Below are 24,845 nucleotides of genomic sequence, written 5' to 3' on the forward strand. Positions count from 1 at the left end.
CTCATGACAGCTTCTCTCCATCTACCTGATTATCCTGAGGAACATTGGGATCTTCTTGGTTACAGTCCTGTGGTGGAAGAAGAGGAGGGGGACATCTCTCTGGTGTTGTCCTCTTAATGGATAGAACTGGAGGAAACACATACAGGGACTGAATTAATTCTTTACATACAGATAATTATAGGCCGTGTGTAATTAGTCCTGTCTATTACCTGGTGATGTGAGGGGCTGGGGAACCTCCATGATGACATCTTTGTACATATCTTTGTGTCCTTCTAAATACTCCCACTCCTCCATGGAGAAATAGACGGAGACAAACTGACACCTTATAGGAACCTGACACATACAATGATAAAGTCAGCCTCCCAATCCCTTTATAGTGTTACTGTATAATGTCCCAGCATTCCCAGCAGTGTCACCTCTCCAGTCAGCAGCTCAATCATCTTATAGGCGAGTTCTAGGATCTTCTGGTCATTGATGTCCTCATGTATCAGGGGGTGAGGTGGAGGCCCCGTGATTGGGCTCAGGGGTCTTCCCCATCCCTCAGACACAGGATCCTGACAGCGCTCACTAGAGGTCTTCTTCACCACTGTGTAATCCTGGTTATGGAGAGACACATTAATAAGTCTCACTACAGACATTTCCAGAGTCCTCACCTCTCCAGTTCTGTCCATTTGTTATTCCCATAGATAAGAATGATGTAATGTGACGTCATCCGAATCTCTCACCTCTCCAGTAAGCCGGAAGAGGATCTCTAGGGTGAGGTGTAATATTCTCTCCGCCATCTAGTTTGTAGCGATTCCTTAAAGTTTAAAGTAAATCTTCTAGAAGATAATTATACCGATTGTATCTGCCAGGATCCTAAATGGAAGGAAGATCAGCTGATGAAGAATCATACAAAATACCATGGGAAAACAAGATACAGGAGCAGTGATGCTGGTATACTGTAAGGACATGTGCACACCGTGTCATGTCAGGTGGACACATCCTATAACCAATCCGAAAAAATGCAAAAGTTGGAACATAATGCACAAAAATGAAAAACAAGTTCACTGTTCATACTTTCAGTTTTTCAACTTCTATTAACCCCTTCTGGTTTCTAAAGCTGCAAAACAGTTACAAGAAGTGACCTGAAAACATCAGATAAGACGCCAAAAAATTTGCATCTCTGGACCTCGTCCGTTCTGAGGACCAGAGACGGTGCCTATAGTGAGGTCACAGGACTCATTTTGTTACGAGTCCATGAAAAAAAAAAGAAGGATTGTCCAGGAAGGCATCAATGTGCAGTGTACGATACAGGGAGTAGAGCTGTGCAAACTTGTCAGAAAATGTTCGCCAATCTCAAATTCGGCACGAACGTAGCACATTCGGATTAGTGCTCCAGAGCAAAGTTCGAGCACATTTCGGTAAATGATCACGTTTCCAATAATGCTTGTGTTAGGTTTCACAGGGTTTCCGCAACAGAAAGTAGCCGGAAGACCGCAGCGTCCAAATGCTCATACTCCATTGCTGAAAAGCACTTCTTTTTAATGGTGTTTATTTATTTGGGCAGAACAGCGGTTTATCGACCATGTTGGAAACTCTGAGCTCTCAGCTGTGCTCAGTTAGCCACTAACATCCCCTTTATAATCTGGGTCCTGATTCAAAAACACGCCAGAGCTAACATTTGTTTCATGACTTAGAGGAGAGGTGTACACATGAGGAGTTATCTGTGATTGTTGCGTGGTTCGTAAGTGTGGTACTTCCCTTCCCTCCTCTACTTGGGCCTCCACTCCCCGATGCATTCCTCTGTTATATGTGAGTGAATATTTGTATGCATGGTGTTTTCAGTTTACCCTTGTTTGTTGGTTTGGTGTAGTGCGTTGCACAGTAGCGCCCTTCTTCCTTGGGTGGGGGAAGAGAACAGATGGAGGGCTAACTCAGGAGATAAGGCAAGAGTGGCTGCCCCGGCACCTTCACCTTCAGAAGTATCCTGGGGAATAGGGTGAGCTAGGACACACCCTAGTGTCAGGGACAGTGAAGGAGATCCTTTTCAGGTGACCCAGGACAGCTGAGTCGCGACATTAGGACTTTGGCTAGGTTGGGGGAGGGTTCTTGTTAGATGAGGGGAAGGAGTCAGGAGACCCCATCTGCTAATCAAAATCATTATGGCTATTAGTGTTGTGCAGGCCACAGTCCACATTTCCTACTCAAATTCATTTTGGCTAACACTGTATTGCAGTCAGGCCTCCAGAGGTCACATTTACTAATAAAAGTCGTTTGGGATAATACTCTGATGCAGGCACCAGTCCACATTTCAACATATTAAACTTTTGTGCTAATTCTGTGGTCTAGGCACACTATATCAGCCAATAAATACTGATTATTAAATTAATGACAGATGACTTACAGGTCTGGGACTAGAGTTGTGAAACAGCTAGTTAAAGAGGGGGAAGGGTACAGCCAACATTAGTGGGAAAAAGTAAGGTTGTGGTGGAAGGAGGAACAGCCTTGGTGGTTTACTTGGGGTAGGATGTAATGTTGCTGAAAGCTCTACTGAACAAACATCGTCCTATCCAAAGACAAATGACAACTTGTGTTACTGGACAGTATACTGAACTCCCTTTCTTTTGCAGCCACACAGTGGTACACCTTGTAAATGAGGGCCAGAAACAGCATGTGCTCCAGAAGATGACAAGCATGGCATCAAGTGTCCTCTCCTCCTATTCCTCCACCTTAACATGACACACAGTACAGGGCTCAGAGGTGGCACCAGAATTACCCTAGTTTTTCCCGAAACCTTAACTTTCCAACCGCCCAACTCACCCAGAGTACTAATCGCATAATCGAATGCATGGATGCATGGGGCAGTTCCTGTGACAGGGTTTGGACAAGCATTTCTAGCCTAAACATTGATCATTAACAGGTGGATGAGTGACAGGTGTACTTCTGATGCTCTGACAGCCCTTCCAAGTTCAGGCAACAAACATGTGGAAGACCCAACATTTCCAAAAATTAGGGGCAGACACCACTAAAGTGTCATCAATTTCCCCAGAGTAGAAATTGTATAATGAGGCTCTGACACTCCTTCCACTACAGGCAAGCCACCAGATGAAGACAACTTCAGAATCTCCATTTTTCCAAAAATTGTTAGCAACATTAACAACAGCAGGCACAGATCCACGACAAAGGTGTCACATACTATAATAACGCAAGATCGATGCAGCCCACTAAAAACTACACCATCACCCAGTCTACGATTGGGGTGTAAAAGTCATTGGAGATCCATGACTTGCTCATCTTCATGAAAGGTAGGCCACTCATCCATTAATGAACACCAAAATGCAAAAGGGTCCAAATTTTCCCTGATGGTATTGATACTGAGCTGAACATACTCCTGCACCATCCTCTCCAGTCATTCATGTGTCACGCTTGCACTCTTCTGCTGGTGCACGTGCTGGTCTAAAAAAATGTGTGAAATGATGCACAGAAATTGCTTATGCCACTTACACTGCTGATGCTAATGTTCTTGATTGTTCCCAGGGTTGGAACTCTGTAATTGTGATGCACTAATTGTGCATGACGACTGTCTTGGGGAAAACCACTCTTAATTTTGTGTACAAGCGTGTTTCAATACTCCAGCAGCATCTGCGCATCCAATTACAGGGGGAAAACATCTAGTAAAATGTACTCTTGTATCGAACAGCGTGGCAACCCAGTAGTCAGCACTATTTCTAATCCTAAAAATATGGCCATCATGTTGTAGATAGTGCAGCAAGAAGACGCTCATATGTGGGGCGCTTCCATGAGGTCCGAGTACATGGTGTAATGGTGACAGGATAACACACAGGCTTGCTTCCTATATACTCTCCTGTCAACCACGGATAACAGAGAGGGGATCATTATTCTCTTCTCCTGACTGTTGCATGCCCATCACTTCTTCCTCCTTCATTTTGTCAGAGACACCGCACTGAACTTGCTCACTGAGCCAGTGCGCGTGTCCTGAGTAAAGCGAACAGTGATCAAAGCTACCTGTGGAGCGGGCAGCAACCGAGTAGATGTGTACTTCACACCCGCAGGACCTGAAGCACGTGACTGCTAGAGGCGTGGCCTAAACTCCACAGAGCTAGGAGCTGCAAGACAATTCCTAGCAGAGTAACTGCGAGACAAAGTTACCAAGGGGCATAGACAGTGAGAATAGTCAGGACGTAGCCAAAGAGTCACACACAGATAGCTGCAAGGTACAAGAGGGGCGAGCAGAGAGTAATCAGGTCACAGGCAATGGGTCATACACAGATAATAACGCAGTACAAAATCAACAGGCAAACTCACAACGGGAAACAGAATCGGGTCAGAACCATATAAACAAGCTATAGCAACAAACAGGCACACGGGGGTCAGTACACTCGGCCAAAGGCAAAAGTATAACTGGCAGGGATTGAAGCTACCCAGGGGTTTATGAAGCTCTCCCAGAACCAGAAAGGGGCCACAATCATTAACCCCAAGTGTGCAGGTCAAAACTTGCACAGAGCTCCAGACATTAACCCCCAGTGTGCAGCTCAAAAACCTGCACTGGGATCATGACAGTACCCCCCTCTCAACGGGAGGCCTCTGGACCCCCAGGCTTCCCCGGGTACTTGGCATGGAACGCCTGAACCAGACGATCTGCATGTACTGAGCGAGCAGGGACCCATGAGCGCTCTTCTGGTCCATATCCCTTCCAGTGGACTAGGTACTGCAAAGAGCGGCGCACCCGCCGAGAGTCCACAATATGTCCGACCTCATACTCCAATTGACCCTCCACCAGCACTGGAGGAACAACAGTCTCAGAGATCTCTTTGACAGATCCTGCTGGTTTCAACAGAGACTTATGGAACACATTAGATATTTTTAAGGAGGCGGGGAGACGCAACCTATATGCCACAGGGTTGACTATCTCCATAATCTCGTACGGACCAATGAACTTTGGTCCCAACTTAACTGATGGTACCTTTAAGTTGATGTTACGCGTGGAGAGCCAAACCTCTCCCACCTGAAACATGTCTCCCGAGGCTCTCTTTTTGTCCGCAAAATATTTGTATCTCCCCTGGGCCCGAGAGATATTACGCCGGACTTCAGCCCAGAGGTTTTTTAACCGTTGAACGGACCCCTCTGCTCCTGGACAACCGGAATCCACCCGAGAAAACTCCCCAAAATGCGGATTAAAGCCATAGTTAAAAGCGAATTCAGCCAACGGTAACGCATCACACCAATCCTCCTGTCTGGCGGAGGTCAGACACCTGAGAATTTGTTCCAGGGATTGATTGGTGCGTTCTGTCTGACCATTACTCTCCGGGTGATATGCCGACGAGAAGGAGAGTGAGATGCCCAATTTCATACAGAACGCCCTCCAAAATTTGGCCACAAACTGCACACCTCTGTCAGACACAACATTCAGGGGTACCCCATGCAATCGGACCACATGCTGCACAAACAATCTTGACAACGTTTCTGCTGAAGGTAATGCTGCCAAGGGAATGAAATGGGCCTGTTTAGAAAACCTATCCACCACCACCCAGATCACGGTATTGCCCCTGGAAGGTGGAAGGCCGGTAATAAAATCCATGGAAAGATGAGTCCATGGCCTATCAGGAACCGGTAAAGGTATGAGTTCCCCAGCCGGTCGGTTATGCGGGCTTTTGGAACGGGCACATATGTCACAAGCAGAAACAAATTCCTTGACATCGGACCTTAATGAAGGCCACCAAAAACCCCTGGCTACTGCCTCTCTAGTGGCCGTGATACCCGGATGAGCACTCAGCCTAGAATCATGAAACTCCTGCAGAAGTCTAGGCCGCAATGAATCTGGAACAAACAGTTTATCGCTTGGCCTTGTTGCCGGAGCTAGGGCTTGAGCCCTTAGGATTTCTTGTTCCAACTCAGTTGAGACCCCCGCCACTACCACCCCTGGGGGAAGAATGGAGGACGGCGGCTCAGGGGGAGACACTGAATCAAAACTTCTGGACAGGGCATCCGCTTTAACATTTTTGGACCCCGGTCGAAAAGTAATTGAGAATTGAAATCGTGAAAAAAAAAAAGTGACCAACGGGCCTGTCTAGGAGTAAGCCTCTTAGCAGATTCAAGGTATGCCAAATTTTTGTGATCCGTGACAACCGTGATAGGGTGAGCCGCCCCTTCCAAAAAGTGCCTCCATTCCTCAAACGCCAGCTTGACCGCAAGAAATTCTCTATTGCCTACATCATAGTTTTTCTCAGATGAAGAGAACTTCTTGGAGAAGAAGGCACAGGGTTTGAGATTGGTAAGGGTGGCCGGACCCTGGGACAGCACAGCCCCCACCCCCACCTCAGAAGCATCCACCTCCACAATGAATGGTTTGGACGGGTCAGGTTGCACCAACACCGGGGCAGACATAAAACATTTCTTAATCGCTGAGAAGGATTCCTTAGCGAGTACAGACCAATTTTTTACATCAGCTCCCTTCTGGGTAAGATCCGTGAGTGGTTTCACCACTTGTGAGAAACCTTTAATGAATCTCCGGTAATAGTTCGCAAATCCTAAGAAGCGCTGGAGCCCCTTGAGATCTCGAGGCTGAACCCAGTCAGCGATCGCCAGCACCTTCTTAGGATCCATACGAAACCCCTCACAGGACACAATCAACCCCAAAAAAGACAGCTCCTGTACAAAAAACGAACATTTTTCCAATTTGGCGAACCATTGGTTCTCCCTGAGTCTCTGGAAAACTGTCTTTAGATGTTGCAAGTGAGTGACTGTCCGGGGAATACACCAAAATATCATCCAAATAAATAACAAAACGGCCTATCAGATCAGAAAAAACACAACATTGATGAAATTTTGGAAAATAGCGGGTGCATTAGTTAACCCAAATGGCATTACCAGGTTCTCAAAGAGTCCTTCTGATGTGAGGAATGCCGTTTTCCACTCGTCCCCTTCCCGAACCCTTATCAGATTGTAGGCCCCCCGCAGATCTAACTTGGAGAACCATTGGGCCCCAGCTAACTGGTTACATAAGTCTGGGATGAGGGGAAGCGGGTAAGAGTTCCTAACCGTTATCTTGTTCAGTTCCCGAAAGTCGAGGCACGGCCGCAAACCACCATCTTTTTTCTTCACAAAGAAGAACCCTGCTGCCACAGGTGACACAGAAGGCCTGATATGCCCTTTGCGGAGACTCTCAGCTATGTACTCCTTCATGGCTTGGCGCTCAGGCCCAGACAAATGAAACAATCGAGCCTTAGGTAACTTGGCGCCGGGTACTAAATCAATGGCACAATCATAGGGTCTATGTGGTGGCAGCGCCTCAGCCTCACTTTCGGAAAAAACGTCTTCGAAATCTTTCAGGTACTCCGGAATACCTTCCAGATCGACAGACGACACGGATTTAACAGCGTTAACAAGATGTCCCCGGTTACCACATTTATTATTGCATCCCCATTGAGTGATTTCCCCTGTAACCCAATCAATGGTAGGATTATGGCGTTGAAGCCAAGGAATCCCCAGTACCAGTCCTGCAGGCAAATTATCTAGCACCAGACAACTTAGTTTCTCCACATGAGTGGAACCCACTTTTAGAGAAAAAAGTTCAGACCTGCAACAGATACCATCTTGGGTAAGAGGAGATGAGTCAATTGCCAAAAGTTTAACAGGATCATGAAGCCTGACTGTCTCTATCTTATTAAGAGTAATAACCTTGGTATCAATCAGGTTCACAGCCGAACCGCAGTCAATAAAAGCAGTAGTCTGAACAGGACCATAACCAAGTTCCAGTTCCACCTGCAGCACCATCTTTGCACATGAGGAAAATTGTACCTGAAGGTCTGGGTAGCCTCCTCGATTACTACCCAGACCTAGTCATTTCCCGCCATCTTGGAGGATGACGGACAGGAGGGGCAGTCCTTCTTCCAATGTCCAGATTTCCCACAATAGAAGCACAACTGCTTTTCCCGGCGGCGTCTTCTTTCCTTTCCCTCACAGGTGACAGCGCTCACCTCCATAGCCATAGGAAGAGTCTGGGTCTCATCTCCACTGAAGAATAAGGGCGATTCCCGTTGCATAATGCCTCTAGCCCGCAGCCTGCGATCCATGCGAACCGCTTGCACCATGGCATCCTCCAGGGAGTCAGGCGGAGGATGGAGTGCCAAAGCATCCTTCAGACGTTCACACAGGCCTCTGTGGAACAGCCCCCGAAGGGCGGCATCACTCCAGGAAATCTCCGCTGCCCAACGTCTGAATTCAGTACAGAACCATTCGACCGAGTGCTCCCCCTGACAGACACTCATTACTTTGTCCTCAGCCAACCGCACTCTATCAGGCTGATCATAAATAAGCCCTAAGGCTTCAAAAAATGCATCCACAGACATTCTCTCAGGGGCAGAAGAGGAAAGCGAGAATGCCCAGGCCTGTGGGGACCCCCTAAGCAGGGACATCACCACCCCCACCCTCTGTTTCTCATCCCCAGAGGAGCGGGGTCTCAAAGAAAAAAAAAAAGCTTACAGCCCTCCTTAAATGCCCTGAAATCATCCTTGTTCCAAGAAAATATATCTGGCAATTTAACCGGGGATTCAGGTGGGACTAAAATGACATCACGATTCCCCACCTGCTGGAAGCCTGCGGAAAGTACCCCCTGAACTGAGTCCTCAACCCGCCGTTGGGACTGGGCCAGAGCTTGGTGTTCCAAACTAAGCTTCTGCAGCGACTGAGTCAAGCATTTCACCTGCTCAGATAAAGCACACATTGGGTCCATGCTGCAGAAGTGAGGAGAAAAAAAAAAAATTGTAGGCCAGTTATAATGTCAGAGACACCGCACTGAACTTGCTCACTGAGCCAGTGCGCGTGTCCTGAGTAAAGCGAACAGTGCTCAAAGCTACCTGTGGAGCGGGCAGCAACCGAGTAGATGTGTACTTCACACCCGCAGGACTTGAAGCACGTGACTGCTAGAGGCGTGGCCTAAACTCCACAGAGCTAGGAGCTGCAAGACAATTCCTAGCAGAGTAACTGCGAGACAAAGTTACCAAGGGGCATAGACAGTGAGAATAGTCAGGACGTAGCCAAAGAGTCACACACAGATAGCTGCAAGGTACAAGAGGGGCGAGCAGAGAGTAGTCAGGTCACAGGCAATGAGTCATACACAGATAGCTGCAAGGTACAAGGGGGCGAGCAGAGAGTAGTCAGGTCACAGGCAATGAGTCATACACAGATAATAACGCAGTACAAAATCAACAGGCAAACTCACAACGGGAAACAGAATCGGGTCAGAACCATATAAACAAGCTATAGCAACAAACAGGCACACGGGGGTCAGTACACTCTGCCAAAGGCAAAAGTATAACTGGCAGGGATTGAAGCTACCCAGAGGTTTATGAAGCTCTCCCAGAACCAGAAAGAGGCCACAATCATTAACCCCAAGTGTGCAGGTCAAAACCTGCACAGAGCTCCAGACATTAACCCCCGGTGTGCAGCTCAAAAACCTGCACTGGGATCATGACACATTTGTTCCTCGGCTCCTGTACCTTCACTAACAGTTTATCAGGTACCATGATCCACCCCTCGATCACTGTAATCCACCCTCCCATGGCACCCGCTTGTGCGACAACAGTCTGGAAATTTGAGATAATGATATGACTTCCATATCTTCCTTTGGGACCACCACAACCTCCCACAGACTATTTAAAGTGTGCTCCAGCATGTAGATGACCGGAATAGTGATGATGATGATGGCATAGTCAGCGAAAACCATCTTAGTAGCCATTTCAAAACTGTGCAGAAGGGTGCAAAGGTCCTTCATCTGCGCTCACTATGTAAGCATGATTTTCACCACATCTGTACTATGTTGGCCCAGGCTATGCAAAAGGACATATTGCACTAGGGCTTGTCGCTGCTGCCACAGTGGCTGCAACATGTTGGCAGATCGCATATAAAACGATTAACCGGTAGGCTGGAAGATCTCTACAGTGATTCAAGTCGATGACCTACGTGGTACAAATGGCGGAAGTGACAACACATTGACCGTGCTTTCTGCAGCAGCGAATCCATGCCCGATATTGGTAGAGATATTTCTGTACCACCAGGTTGAGGATGTGAGCCCTGCAAGGCATGTGCACCATTATCACACAGCCCTGCATCCCTGCATCCAGTTTGTGTGGAGACTGGCATTGTTCAAACTCAGCCTGGATAGCTGTCCACAATTCTTTAGCTGTGTGACTGCGATTTCCAAGACGTATTAATTTAAACACTGCCCGATTGTGGCGAGACCTGGCTGCGCAGTACAGAGGAAGGGGGATTCTCTCTTCAATGTTGGAATGCATGTCTCATTAAGAGAGGATGAAGGTGCAGGTGGAGGTCCTACAAGAGGTGGAGGAGGCAAGAGCAGTGGATGAAGTGCTAGATACAGAGGTTTGTCCCACAAGCCTTGGTTATGCCAAGAATTGGTGTCTATTGACACCTTGGCGTCTAGTGGTTTATTTCTCCATCCCCTGGTGTGTAGTGGTTTAGTTATCAAATTCTAGGTGTTTAGTAGTTTACTTTTACAGCCCCTGATGTCTAGTAGTTTAGTTCTCCATCCTCTGCTGTGTAGTGGTTTACTTCTCCATCCCAAAATGCACTGCAAGCCTTGGGGATTCCAAGACTTACAGAGTAGCCCCTTCCACGCCTGTCCCCACAGCCACCCAGGAGTCAGTAGTGAAATGCAGACTGGCAGACATTGATTTTTTTTCAAGGAGCGGCTGATGTGTGTGACATGCTGGTGTAGCGCAGACAAAGCATTTTTACATAAGTAATGGCAACAGGGCAACTGGTACTGTGACTGCGATGGCCATCAGGTTTCGGAAAAGGACTGCATACACCAGGCGGAAAAGCAGCATTTCCATGGCAAACGGATTGGAGATAGTGAAGTTCAAGCTGTTAGCTTTGCCATGTGTAGGAGGAAATCATTTTTTACGTGACCACAACTGCGGGACCAAGGGCTTCCTCCAGTGCAGAGAGGGTGGAGTATGGAGAACACAAGAAACTCCCGGACTGTGAATGAGGTGCAGACGGAGATGTTATGGTGGATTGAGAAAGATGTGATGTGTTTGGTCACAGAGATCTGTCAAGAACAGCAGGCATGTCCACTTCCGTAACAGCTGATGGGCTGTCACTCACCACAACCGTAGTGGGTAAAGAAGTGGAGGCTCTGAGGCCGGAGACTTGTGTGAGAACATTTACCACAGTGAAGGAGGTGGAAGAAGCAGCAGATACTGTTGATGGGGGCGGATGATGGGTGGCGAGGCACATCAGGCCACACTTAAAACGCACTGTGCTAAACAGGCAAGATTAATGCCCCACCCAGAATATACCCAGGGTTAAAGTGGCCTAAGCCAATTTATACCCCTCTGGGCCAGAATATACCCTGGGTGCAGTATGACCAAGGCCAAACTATACCCCGTTCGATGTCTCTGCCCCTTGTGCGCTGATTGGGCCCCTGTGTGCTGCCTGGAGCCCCCGTGTTCTGCCTGGAAACCCATTCGCTGTCTCTGCCCCACGTGTGCTGTCTGGGGCCCCCCTCCACCCGCACTCCACATAGAGAATAATGGAGCCTCCAGCACCGACCTCCACCCGCAGAGCCACACTCCACAAAGAGAATAATGGAGCCTCCAGCACCGACCTCCACCCGCAGAGCCGCATTCCACATAGAGAATAATGGAGCCTCCAGCACTGACCTCCACCCGCAGAGCCGCACTCCACATAGAGAATAATGGAGCCTCCAGCACCGACCTCCACCCGCAGAGCCACACTCCACAAAGAGAATAATGGAGCCTCCAGCACCGACCTCCACTCACAGAGCCGCACTCCACATAGAGAATAATGGAGCCTCCAGCACCGACCTCCACCCGCAGAGCCACACTCCACAAAGAGAATAATGGAGCCTCCAGCACCGACCTAGACCCGCAGAGCCACACTCCACATAGAGAATAATGGAGCCTCCAGCACCGACCTCCACCCGCAGAGCCGCACTCCACATAGAGAATAATGGAGCCTCCAGCACCGACCTCCACCCGCAGAGCCACACTCCACATAGAGAATAATGGAGCCTCCAGCACCGACCTCCACCCGCAGAGCCGCACTCCACATAGAGAATAATGGAGCCTCCGGCACCGACCTCCACCCGCAGAGCCGCACTCCACATAGAGAATAATGGAGCCTCCGGCACCGACCTCCACCCGCAGAGCCACACTCCACATAGAGAATAATAGAGCCTCCAGCACCGACCTCCACCCGCAGAGCCACACTCCACATAGAGAATAATGGAGCCTCCAGCACCGACCTCCACCCGCAGAGCCACACTCCACATAGAGAATAATGGAGCCTCCGGCACCGACCTCCACCCGCAGAGCCGCACTCCACATAGAGAATAATGGAGCCTCCGGCACCGACCTCCACCCGCAGAGCCACACTCCACATAGAGAATAATGGAGCCTCCGGCACCGACCTCCACCCGCAGAGCCGCACTCCACATAGAGAATGATGGAGCCTCCAGCACTGACCTCCACCCGCAGAGCCACACTCCACATAGAGAATAATGGAGCCTCCAGCACCGACCTCCACCCGCAGAGCCACACTCCACATAGAGAATAATGGAGCCTCCGGCACCGACCTCCACCCGCAGAGCCGCACTCCACATAGAGAATAATGGAGCCTCCGGCACCGACCTCCACCCGCAGAGCCGCACTCCACATAGAGAATAATGGAGCCTCCAGCACCGACCTCCACCACTAGAGCCGCACTCCACATAGAGAATAATGGAGCCTCCAGCACCTACCTCCACCCGCAGAGCCGCACTCCACATAGAGAATAATGGAGCCTCCAGCACTGACCTCCACCCGCAGAGCCGCACTCCACATAGAGAATAATGGAGCCTCCAGCACCGACCTCCACTCACAGAGCCGCACTCCACATAGAGAATAATGGAGCCTCCAGCACCGACCTCCACCCGCAGAGCCACACTCCACAAAGAGAATAATGGAGCCTCCAGCACCGACCTCCACTCACAGAGCCGCACTCCACATAGAGAATAATGGAGCCTCCAGCACCGACCTCCACCCGCAGAGCCACACTCCACAAAGAGAATAATGGAGCCTCCAGCACCGACCTCGACCCGCAGAGCCACACTCCACATAGAGAATAATGGAGCCTCCGGCACCGACCTCCACCCGCAGAGCCGCACTCCACGTAGAGAATAATGGAACCTCCGGCACAGACCTCCACTCACAGAGCCGCACTCCACATAGAGAATAATGGAGCCTCCGGCACCGACCTCCACCCGCAGAGCCGCACTCCACATAGAGAATGGAGCTTCCAGCACCGACCTCCACCCGCAGAGCCGCATTCCACATAGAGAATAATGGAGCCTCCGGCACCGACCTCCACCCGCAGAGCCACACTCCACATAGAGAATAATGGAGCCTCCAGCACCGACCTCCACCCGCAGAGCCGCACTCCACATAGAGAATGGAGCTTCCAGCACCGACCTCCACCCGCAGAGCCGCATTCCACATAGAGAATAATGGAGCCTCCGGCACCGACCTCCACCCGCAGAGCCACACTCCACATAGAGAATAATGGAGCCTCCGGCACCGACCTCCACCCGCAGAGCCGCACTCCACATAGAGAATAATGGAGCCTCCGGCACCGACCTCCACCCGCAGAGCCGCACTCCACATAGAGAATAATGGAGCCTCCAGCACCGACCTCCACCCGCAGAGCCGCACTCCACATAGAGAATAATGGAGCCTCCGGCACCGACCTCCACCCGCAGAGCCGCACTCCACATAGAGAATAATGGAGCCTCCGGCACCGACCTCCACCCGCAGAGCCGCACTCCACATAGAGAATAATGGAGCCTCCGGCACCGACCTCCACCCGCAGAGCCACACTCCACATAGAGAATAATGGAGCCTCCAGCACCGACCTCCACCCGCAGAGCCACACTCCACATAGAGAATAATGGAGCCTCCAGCACCGACCTCCACCCGCAGAGCCGCACCCCACATAGAGAATAATGGAGCCTCCAGCACCGACCTCCACCCGCAGAGCCGCACTCCACATAGAGAATAATGGGGCCTCCGGCACCGACCTCCACCCGCAGAGCCACACTCCACATAGAGAATAATGGAGCCTCCAGCACCGACCTCCACCCGCAGAGCCGCACTCCACATAGAGAATAATGGAGCCTCCAGCACCGACCTCCACCCGCAGAGCCGCACTCCACATAGAGAATAATGGAGCCTCCAGCACCGACCTCCACCCGCAGAGCCGCACTCCACATAGAGAATAATGGAGCCTCCAGCACCGACCTCCACCCGCAGAGCCGCACTCCACATAGAGAATAATGGAGCCTCCAGCACTGACCTCCACCCGCAGAGCCGCACTCCACATATATGGCTGCTCTGTTTGCACAGGACCTGTGATGAGGTCACAGGAGGGGAGGAGTCAGGGGTCACATGATCAGGAGCCTCAGTGTATGCAGGACTCTGCTGTGCTGGTTGTCATGGTGCTGGATGAGGGGAAGTTTATGTGTGGGGTCAGGAGGTGTTTACATTGTGGATGTAGCAGGGCTGTGTGTTTAAAAGGTGTACGGAGTGGAGCCGCATGTGTGTGAGGTGTACGGTGTGGAGCCGTGTGTGAGGTGTACGGCGCGGAGCCGTGTGTGCACGAGGTGTACGGCGAGGAGCCGTGTGTGTACAAGGTGTACGGAGCGGAGCCTCGAGTGTACGAGGTGTACGGAGCGGAGCCGTGTGTACGAGGTGTACGGAGCGGAGCCGCGTGTGTACGAGGTGTACGGAGCGGAGCCGCGTGTGTACGAGGTGTACGGAGCGGAGCCGCGTGTGTACGAGGTGTACGGAGCGGAGCCGCGTGCGTACGAGGTGTACGGAGCGGAGCCGCGTGCGTACGAGGTGTACGGAGCGGAGCCGCGTGCGTACGAGGTGTACGGAGCGGAGCCGCGTGCGCACGAGGTGTACGGAGCGGAGCCGCGTGCGCACGAGGTGTACGGAGCGGAGCCGCGTGCGCACGAGGTGTACGGAGCGGAGCCGCGTGTGTACGAGGTGTATGGAGGGCAGCCGCGTGTGTACCAGGTGTATGGAGCGAACTCCTGTGTACGAATTGTACGGAGCGGAGCCACGTGTGTATGAGGTGTACGGAGCGGACTCGTGTGTACAAGTTGTGCAGAGGGCAGCTGCGTGTGTACAGAGGGGAGCCGCATGTGTTCGAGGTGTACGGAGCGGAGCCGCATGTGTTCGAGGTGTACGGAGCGGAGCCGGGTGTGTACGAGGTGTATGGAGCGGAGCCGGGTGTGTACAAGGTGTACAGAGAAGAGCCGTGTGTGTACGAGGTGTACAGAGAAGAGCCATGTGTGTATACAATGTGCATGGAGAGGAGCATTGTGTGGATGGAGCGGAGCCATGTGTGCATGGAATGGCCCACTCAAATGTCTTGGGTAACATAGTAACAGTTATTAAGGTTGAAGGAAGACTTTAAGTCCATCTAGTTCATCCCATATCCTAGCCTAACTTGCCCTAACATGTTGATCCAGAGGAAGGCAAAAAAAAACCCATGTGGCAAACAGTAAGCTTCACATTGGGGAAAAAAATTCCTTCCCGCCTCCACATACGGCAATCAGACTAGCTCCCTGGATCAACGCAATGTTAAGGAAACTAGTGTATATACCCTGTAATATTATACTTTTCAAGAAAGGCATCCAGGCCCTTCTTAAATTTTAGTAGGGAATCACTCATTACAGCATCATACGGCAGAGAGTTCCATAGCCTCACGGCTCTTACAGTAAAGAATCCGCATCTGTGATTATGCTTAAACCTTCTTTCCTCCAGACGTAGAGGATGCCCCCTTGTTCCTGCCACAGGCATGAGACCTTGAAACAGTGGGGTTCCCGCAAGGGCCCAAGGACAGGTATTCCAGCATGTTGGTGTTGGAAGCATGAGTCCTCCAGGACTGTCAGCAGGGCGAGGTCCTGGGTAAAGTCATCGCGCCAGCGGCTCCCCTGCTTGTACTGCCCCCTGGACAGACAGTGGTGGCCCTGCCCATCCGAGCCCAGATACCATTGGAAGGCGTGGAGATGCAGGTGGAGCCATGCTACTCAGAGTGCTTACCCCCTGGCATACTGGTGGCTCGCTCCCTGACCACAGTGCAGAAGGGGACTGTCCTGGTGCGCTGCGTCAACCTTGAAGACCAAGACATCGTCCTGAAGCCCCGGACAGAACTGGCCAAGCTAGTAAGGCCTTTTGAAGAAGTGCTACCGACCCCTGCGGTTCAATTGAGAGTGCAATCCGAGGACCCTTGGGCAGTAACTATCCGGACCCTACAGGCTACCGAAATTTCAACTCAGGTAAAAGGGTCAAAACATCCTGGAACAAGTGCGGGCCAAGCTCTCCGGACTAACTGCAGCCCAGCTCTCTCAGTTAAAAACACTACTCGGACAGTACCACGAGGTATTTGCTAGTCATGAGGAAGATTTTGGATGCAAAAGTATGGGTTGAAGGTAAAACCCCAGAAATGCCACCTATTTTGCACCCAGATCGAATATCTGGGCCATGTCGTCTCGGCGGAGGGCGTTAGGCCGTCCCGGGAAAAGGTTGCTGTCATTCAGGGATGGCCTACCCCCGAGACGATAAAAGACGTGCGGGCCTTCCTGGGGTTGGCAGGATACTATCGTCGTTTCGTAAAGAATTTTGCATGCCGGGCTCGAGTCCTGCACGACCTGCTGAAGGGGGCTCCCGCTGGGGCAAATGGACGAAAAATACAGTGGCGGCAACCTCAAGAAGAGGCCTTTCAAGACCTTAAGGCTGCGCTCTCGGATGCTCCAGTGTTAGCTTATGCGGATTTCTCGCAACCGTTCATCCTGCACACTGACGGGAGTCTTCACGGGCTGGGGGATGTGTTGTCGCAAGTTCAAGACGGCCAGGAGTGAGTGATCGCGTATGGAAGCCGCTCACTCCATGATTCCGAGTGCAACCCTGACAATTACAGCTCCTTTAAGCTCGAGCTCCTCGCAGTAGTGTGGGCCATGACGGAGCGGTTCGCAGAGTACCTGGCGGGCTCCAAAGTAGTGGTGCGGACCAACAATAACCCGCTGGCCCATTTGGAAAATGCCAAACTGGGAGCTCTGAAACAAAGATGGGTGGCCCGGATGGCGAAATTCAACTACAAAATTATCTATAAAAGAGGGGCCGAGAATGTACACGCTTACGCTCTCTCCAGGATTCAACATACAACCCCAGGAAAAAGTCAAGACAACGAACTGGAAGGGGAAGAGATACCGTTCACCCTCACCGCTGCCGTGCTTACAGCTGCCACCCAGAAAGTACCTCCCACGGAGACCCTAAGTGGCATGCTGGAACAATCCCGGGATAAGTGGATCGAACAGCAGCAAGAAGACAAAGAAATTGGGCTTCTCCGGAAATGGGTAACCGCTGGCAAACTACCCACTGACTCCCAAAGACAGACTTTGACTCAGGACATGTCGCTGATGTTGCGACAATGGGAGAGACTGGTTATTCGAAAGGGACTATTGTATCGTAAAATGACATCACGAACAACATCTATGACGATTTGGGAGGTAGTTGCGCCTGGAGCCCAACTTAACCAACTGGCTCGAGAAGCCCACGAAAAAAGAGGTCACTTCGGAGCTCAAAAGACCTTGCAATGGTTACAACAGAAAATTTACCATCCACGCTTGCATGCTATTGTGGACGAGACTTGCCGGACCTGTTGCCTATGTGAATTAGCTAAACCGCCTGCACAGCGAGCCCCAATACAAACAATTGTGACCTCAGCACCCCTCAAGCTTCTGACGGTGGATTACCTGACCATTGGTCCCGCATTCCAGGGTTATGAACACTGTCTCGTCATGGTAGACCATTTCACCAAGTTCGCTGTGGTCACTCCCACTCGAGACCAAACCGCGGAGTCGGCCGCCTCCGCAATTTGTAGAAAATTTATACAAGTTTATGCTGCCCTCAACGGATACATTCCGATCAAGGAGCATGTTTTTTGGGAAAAATAATGGAGGAACTGTTACGATCGCGGACGCAGCGTGGCTTACAGCCAACGTTCCCGTGTCGTCGAGCTATAACGACAACATGGTATGCGTCCCAGGTGGTCGTGGAATGTGGACCCACTGGACCACAGGGGGGACCCAGACCTACCCGGACTAGGGAAGGGTAGCGACCAGGGTCTGTGGCAGCTGAGCTTGTGGACAAGATGGCCATAAGCAGGACTAAAAGACACCGCACAACTTCAGGTATGAAGAAAAATAAAGTTTACTGAAATAAGGCAAAAACATAGAAACACCAGGTTCCGGAATATGCATGCACATCATGAAGGAAACCTATCTCAGGTTGACAGGCGAAGCAGGAGGTCATCATGGGTTGACGCGGTCCAGGGTTGTCTGGCACGGGCTTACCAGGGGGGACCACACGTGCGGGTGGTCATGCAGCACAGCAGATCCACGCACGCATGTACGGCAACGGGCGTAGCACAGGCACAGCAGGAGAGCGTCAGACGCCGACCACAGGTGGACTTCAGATGATGGCAGAGGTCATCACGGGTAATACCCCAGGGAACTGGCAGGACAACAGAACAGGACTCGGATGGCGCAGGTCCAGGATTGGTGGCACTACAGCACCGGGCATAGGCTGGTCAGATCCAGGACTCGCAGGTGGGACCGTCACCAGGGAGCAGAGCTGGAAACTCCCGGAAACCATGGAGGAGGATTCCATCCAGGAAGGAGAACGGGACCGGCTTAAGAGCACAACTTGGACCACAAGAACCATGGACTGGATATCTGGACGCAGGCCGGACATCAGAACTCAGAGAGACATCTGAGTGACCTCAGAGCAGGCCAAGATACAAGACAGTTCACAGAGGGATAAAGAGCAACGGCTCCCCCAGAACTGAACAGAATCAGAGCAGGAGCAGAACACAGACTCACATGGCAAGGTTCAGGAACTCAATGCGAAGCTCTGGCAACGCCCCAAAGGGGGAGGGACCTTTATATAGGAGATGCCACACAGCCATAGGCTGGAGCACCAATTGTAGCACACACCCTTTCCTGATAAAAGGAAGGGAGGTGTGGCCGCGCATGCCCTAAGCAAGACAGAACATAATCAGCAATGCAAAGGACACCTGGCAGAAGCTGAAGCCTGAACACACGTGGTAAGACACGCAATGTGTGGCTGCCAGGGACCGCACACACGGGTGGTCATGCAGCGCAGAGGAACCACGCACGTATATACAGCTATGCGGCTGTGCCGGACACTGGGCAGCATCCACACAGATAACTGACAACAGCATTTCAGCACATTAGAGGGAAAAAGAGCGAAGGGTTAAAGCAGAGATAAGAGTAACGCCGTGAATCAAGGTCCAAACACAGCGGCGTTACAGGAACTACACCATCTCTACGGTGTTGACAAATCCCGGACCACGCCATACCATCTGCAGGGAAACGGGGCCTGCGAATGATTTAATCGGACATTAATCCAAATGTTGCGTACTCTGGAGAGTGACAAGAAGGCCTGTTGGCCCGAATATGTCCCTGAACTAGTATGGGTCTATAACAACCGAGTACATCGAGTCACCGGCTATTCCCCCTACTCCCTGTTGTACGGACGCCAGGGCAAAGGGATCACGGAGGTAGAGTTGGACCCAGAGGAACCTCAGCCCTGGACTGGGGTATCATCATGGGTCCGGCATCACCGGCACAGGCTGCAAACTCTTCATCGAATTGTACATACCAAACTTCAAGACTTAGAACACCCAGGAAAGAGTTCATCTCTACCTCCCGACCTCCAAAGCGAAGACAAAGTACTCGTACTAGACCAACGTCCCCAGAACAAATTAGAGCCACGCTGGGAAGAGGGTCCCTATCAGGTCCTATGCTGTATAAACCCTGAAGGATCTGTGTATGAAATACAACCCGAGAAAGATGAAATGCTGCCTACCCGCATTGTGCATCATAATATGCTATGCCCCTGTATTTCCACCGACCCGAAACAATCTGAGCCTGCTCCTCAGGTCTCTGAACCATTGCCCGTGTTCTGGGACCCGGACGACGAAGACTTCCCGACAATAACCAGGGGCTCTCTACTCAATGACAAACCAACTGACACAAATATCCTGCCCGAACCATCTAGCTCACCACTGGCCACCACCCCAGAAGACTCCACTCTAGTCAAACTAAGACGCTCCGAGCGGTCAACAGCCGGCAAACCCCCCCGAGCGATACGAACAGGACCAGTTCATATGGCAAAAAAAACTGACACCTCCGCAGACCAACTCAAGTATACTGAGGCCCTCGCTCGAGGACTGGCGAGCTTACAGGATGGGGGAGTATAGGGAGGACGACCCCCGCAGAGTGTCCAGGACAGCAAGGGGAGGGGCGAGTATAAAAGGGACAGGGAGCGCACAGGGGAGTCAGTTGGTGATACGTCAGACACGGAGTAGGAGACAGAGGGGACGTGAGAGTACTAGGAGGACACTGACAGTTCAGAGAGACCAGCAGCAGAGGGTAGATACGCAGTGGCCCTCAGGAAAGAGGCGCCGAGCTTACCGACGGGACTGCCTCTTCATCCCAATCCCGGGTTGCTATCTGCCCCCGGTCATCCTCGGCTCTTACCGCTGAGCCCGAGCCCTCTGTGGCCTGTCCGCTGCCATCCCCCTTCAGCCCGCAGTTGCGGCCTGCCCGCTGCCACCCACGGACGCTGCCGCTTCACTTCAGCTCATGGTTGCGGTCTATTTATCACCGCTCACAGCTGCCTTCACCCCACTGCAGTTGGGGCCTGTTCCTCTGCAACAGAGAAACTCTGCACAGCCCCAGGCTGTGCGCGAGGCCAGTAAACCGCCACTCTTGACAACTGTGACACAACCCTGCTTGGGGACAGGAGTCCCATTGAACTCTCTAACCAGCGCAACCCCGCTGTTACAACAGGGGGTTACTTCATCTCAAGGCTCCATCAGGGCCTGTTGTGCCCCAACTCCTCCTGGGCACTGGAGTGCCCGACAATTACTTCAAATCTTCAGCAGCTGGGCCCAGCGGCTGCGACGCCAAAGCAGCCTCATCAAATGCGCCAAAGCAGCCTCATCAGACGTCAAAACAGCCTCACCGAAGATGACAAAGAAGCTTCATCAGCGACGCAGCTGCCACAGGGACACCGAGGGACGTCAGGATGGATAAGTGACCCGTAGACGGCCATTCCGCGGCCCCATAGTCACCAGCATCGGCCGGGTTAGTCATGTTCTTTTCAAATAGTGTTTGGTTGTACTTAGTCCCTGCTAGGACAACTGTTGTTATCCCTTTTCGGTTGCTTAGTATAGCCCTAGCGGCTTTAATTTATAAAAGTTTGCTTTCCAAAGTTCAACCGGTCTCGCATCTCGTCACTGCATCCTGCGAACCTGCTGTTTCCTACACCCGTGTGTTGTAGTGCCCAGTACGCTGCAGTCACCAGTATGTGGTAGTGCCCAGCACATGCTTCTGGAGACACACAACTGTAAATTATGTGGACTGTCATCGCTACAGAAATCCCAAACATGTGGACGCTAAATGTGGTTTAGAGACACTGTGATCAGAAAGGAGGGGGCATTTGGATTTAGGAGTTCAGAATTTGCTGACTTTCTTTTGGGAGGCGAGGAGCCATAGCGCTTTTCCAGAGTCTTTGTGCTACCAGTAACGTGTAAGCCACCTATATTTCCATTGACAGGTGATGGACCCGATTGGGGACTTGCTTTTTTGTGTGGATTGATTTGAAGCTTTTGTAGGGAACATTTTCCATAACATTTGGGATCACATTTATCCAGCGCTCTACGCTGAGCATTGCACTTACATCGGGGTTTACATCTAAAACTCAGGGTATGTTCCCACAAGCAGAACCAGCAGCGCTTGGGAAGCAGCACATGTCTGGGTGCAGGACAATCACACGCAGCCTGCCCCGCCAGTTGCTACACTTCAGCCCATGATTGTTTCTGGAAGTACAGTGGTCCTTCTTACTTTGGCCACACAAGTTTATGGACTGGGGGCTCAGCGGAAGGTATCGGAGACTGACCACTGCCGCCAGAAGACAGATCGCCGTTTAAAGTACTCCATCTGTGGACAACTTCCCGGTCGTTGTCGGTGCTACAACCCCTGCGGGATCAGCTGAGGATCCTAAAGAACACGATAAGTTTTGACAATTGGACTGCTGCTGTTCTGCATCTTTTATCCTGTTTTCTTTCTTGCATTAACTCTTTAACCATTAATCTCTCTGCGAGGAGCTTATACTGTTAAATTAAATTGTTAACCCTTGTTCTGTCACCTGTCCATCACTGCATCCCATAACCTACAACCAAAAAGAAACAAAGTCCTCCAGCAAATGCATTAAAAATATTTGTCTTTATTGAACCATGTCAACATATAAAAAAGGGAATATCACATACGAGAAAAAATTAATGAATGCACACACTGAACAGAAAGGACAGTACCGCCTATAATCATTGCATATGGAAATAATTTCTGTATAATAAAAATAGATATATTAAAGGCTAGAACAAATCCTAAAGGACATTGAATAGGGTAATTACAATACAAAACTCATGGTAAAGAGTTGGCCCGTTCATGATAGATAAATAATTAGACAATAAATAAAATACATATTCCTCTATATACCATGGCTAGCAATCACGTGCTTAACAATAAATACCAGCACACTTCGAAAGAATTAATATAGAGCACAGTTACCCAAAGTCCTCACTGCTGCAGTGTACCCCTTGACGCGCGTTTCGATGTCTTCCCCAAAAGGGGTGCGCACCTTTTTTATATGTTGACATGGTTCAATAAAGAAAACATTTTTTAATGCATTTGCTGGAGCACTTTGTTTCTTTTTGGTTGTTGTTTATGTCACGGTTCTCCGTGTTTTCTATTGATCTTGCCAAAGTTAATTCTTTTGCATCCCATAACCTGCCTACACCTGCACGTATAGTGGACATGGGATTTCATGAAATCCCATCCACTATGCTGTAACATCTGGCCGCTGCAGGTTGGATGCTGCAGATGTATGCAGCGTCCAACCCGCAGCATTTGCTGACTGTGGGAACATACCCTTAGTGACAGGATTCAGATGAGACCCCCAAGTTATTCACTGTAATGAAGCAGCAGTTACTCTGGACTCCGTTTGGAGATGTCCTTCTTTTCAGAGGTGCACAAAACTGTGGTTGACTGTACTTTTATGCATGCCTAAAAAGGTAGACACTGCTGGATTATAGGAAGTCACACCGCATCCACAGTGACTCCATCTGCCTCATTATAGGTAATCATCCAACAGAAGATCCAACTGAATCACGTCTTTCAGAGATTTACTCGGAAACCCCAGTGCTGTTCCGCAAGTAGTAAAATTGATAAGGCAGTTTTATTCTTCGGGTCAGTGGGATTACAGCAATACCTCATTTATATTCTTTTATGGTTTAGTGCTTTTACACAATAAAAACTTTTATTCAAAAAGGAATTACAGAAGAAATATCAGGAACACAGATCAAGAGAATAAGGAATGATGCGTACTGGATTTTAACTCCAGAAGTGAAGAGGTGTGAAGAGTGATCATGACTAGTGTTGAGCGATACCGTTCGATACCCAAAAATATCGTATTGGATGGTATCGCCCGATACGAAAAAAATATCGGGTATCGCCGATTCCGATACCGGAAGTCCCATTCAAGTCAATGGGACTTCCGGTATCGGAATTTAAAAAAGCCCTTTATTTGCTTGTTGGCTAATTCTACATAATTGAAAACAAATAAGAATCATGTAGAATGTATTGTGGGAGGTGGAGGAGACATTAAAGGCATAGTGGTTTATTCAAATCACATGGCATAGCATTAATTCCAATTTTTTTTTTCAAGACGTTCGGAGTTAAAAAGATATTGACTATGTTAACCTTTTTTATATTTTGTCAGATATGTATGTTTCACAACTTCCATGCTCTTCACCTTCTTTTGTACTTCTCCCACACTTTCTCCTTCATGATCCGCAGCAGTAGCATTTTTTTCATCAACTTTTTCTTCACCTTATTCATCTTCTTCTTCTTCATCTTCTTCCCATTAATTTTTTTTTCCATTCTTCATATTTTTCTTATTCAGCTATTATTAATTTTAATATGCTATTTCTTCCTCTTCTTCCTATTCTTCTTTGTCTTCATTTTCTTATGGTGACAGGCATTCCTGTAGTACTTATCTATAAAAGTTATAAGATTACACCTTACGTTCTGCCTGTCACTAAAGATTTACAACAGGATTTGTCCGCGTTCAGTTTGGCCTGCAGCAGCAGGCATTTTCCAGGGGCACCACGAGGAGGAACGGACTCACCCCCATTTACTGCTTAGTCTTCTTCTGCTTATAATTTTGATTTCTTCTATGCTTATTTTTAGTCTTATGCTTATTGTTCTTCTGCTTTCTGTTCTTCTGCTTTTGCTTCTTCTGCTTCTTGTTCTTCTGTCTTTTGTTCTGTATCTTGGTGGTTGTCTTCATGTTCTTTGTCCTCTTGGTCTTATTATTTAGGGTCATATTTCTGGTCTTCTTTGGTGTGGTCTTCAGGGTCGTCGTCATCAGGGTCGTCGTCATGGAGATCAATAAGGATTACCAAAGACAATTTCAAAAAGCTTGATCTTGGAAATGTAGCAGAAGGTACAAGAAGGCTGAGAAACTGGCGAGAACCAGCAGACAGTACTGGCACCCGGATGGGTAGCAGAAGGAACAAGAGCCAATGGCACTACCGAGGACCAACTGACGGTGCTGGACCACGGTTACTAAGCAGAAGGTACCTGTGCTAAAAAGCACTACCAA

At 50.1% G+C, this 24,845-nt stretch overlaps 1 protein-coding gene across 1 annotated transcript in view; it reads right to left on the bottom strand.

Moving 5' to 3' along the window:
- The window catches only part of LOC141093968 (uncharacterized), a 65,446-nt gene that overhangs the window by 12,016 nt on the left and 28,585 nt on the right, over positions 1 to 24,845 (bottom strand). Inside the window, exons 2-4 of the mRNA XM_073579641.1 lie at positions 417 to 590; positions 210 to 333; positions 26 to 126 (exon numbers count right to left, since the gene is read on the bottom strand). Of these exons, the coding sequence (XP_073435742.1) occupies positions 26 to 126; positions 210 to 333; positions 417 to 590 (399 nt within the window). The remainder of the gene's footprint in view (positions 1 to 25; positions 127 to 209; positions 334 to 416; positions 591 to 24,845) is intronic.

Source organism: Dendrobates tinctorius, unplaced genomic scaffold (assembly GCF_039654945.1).
Source record: "Dendrobates tinctorius isolate UK_male_01 unplaced genomic scaffold, ASM3965494v1 ptg000063l, whole genome shotgun sequence".
NCBI lineage: Eukaryota > Metazoa > Chordata > Amphibia > Anura > Dendrobatidae > Dendrobates > Dendrobates tinctorius.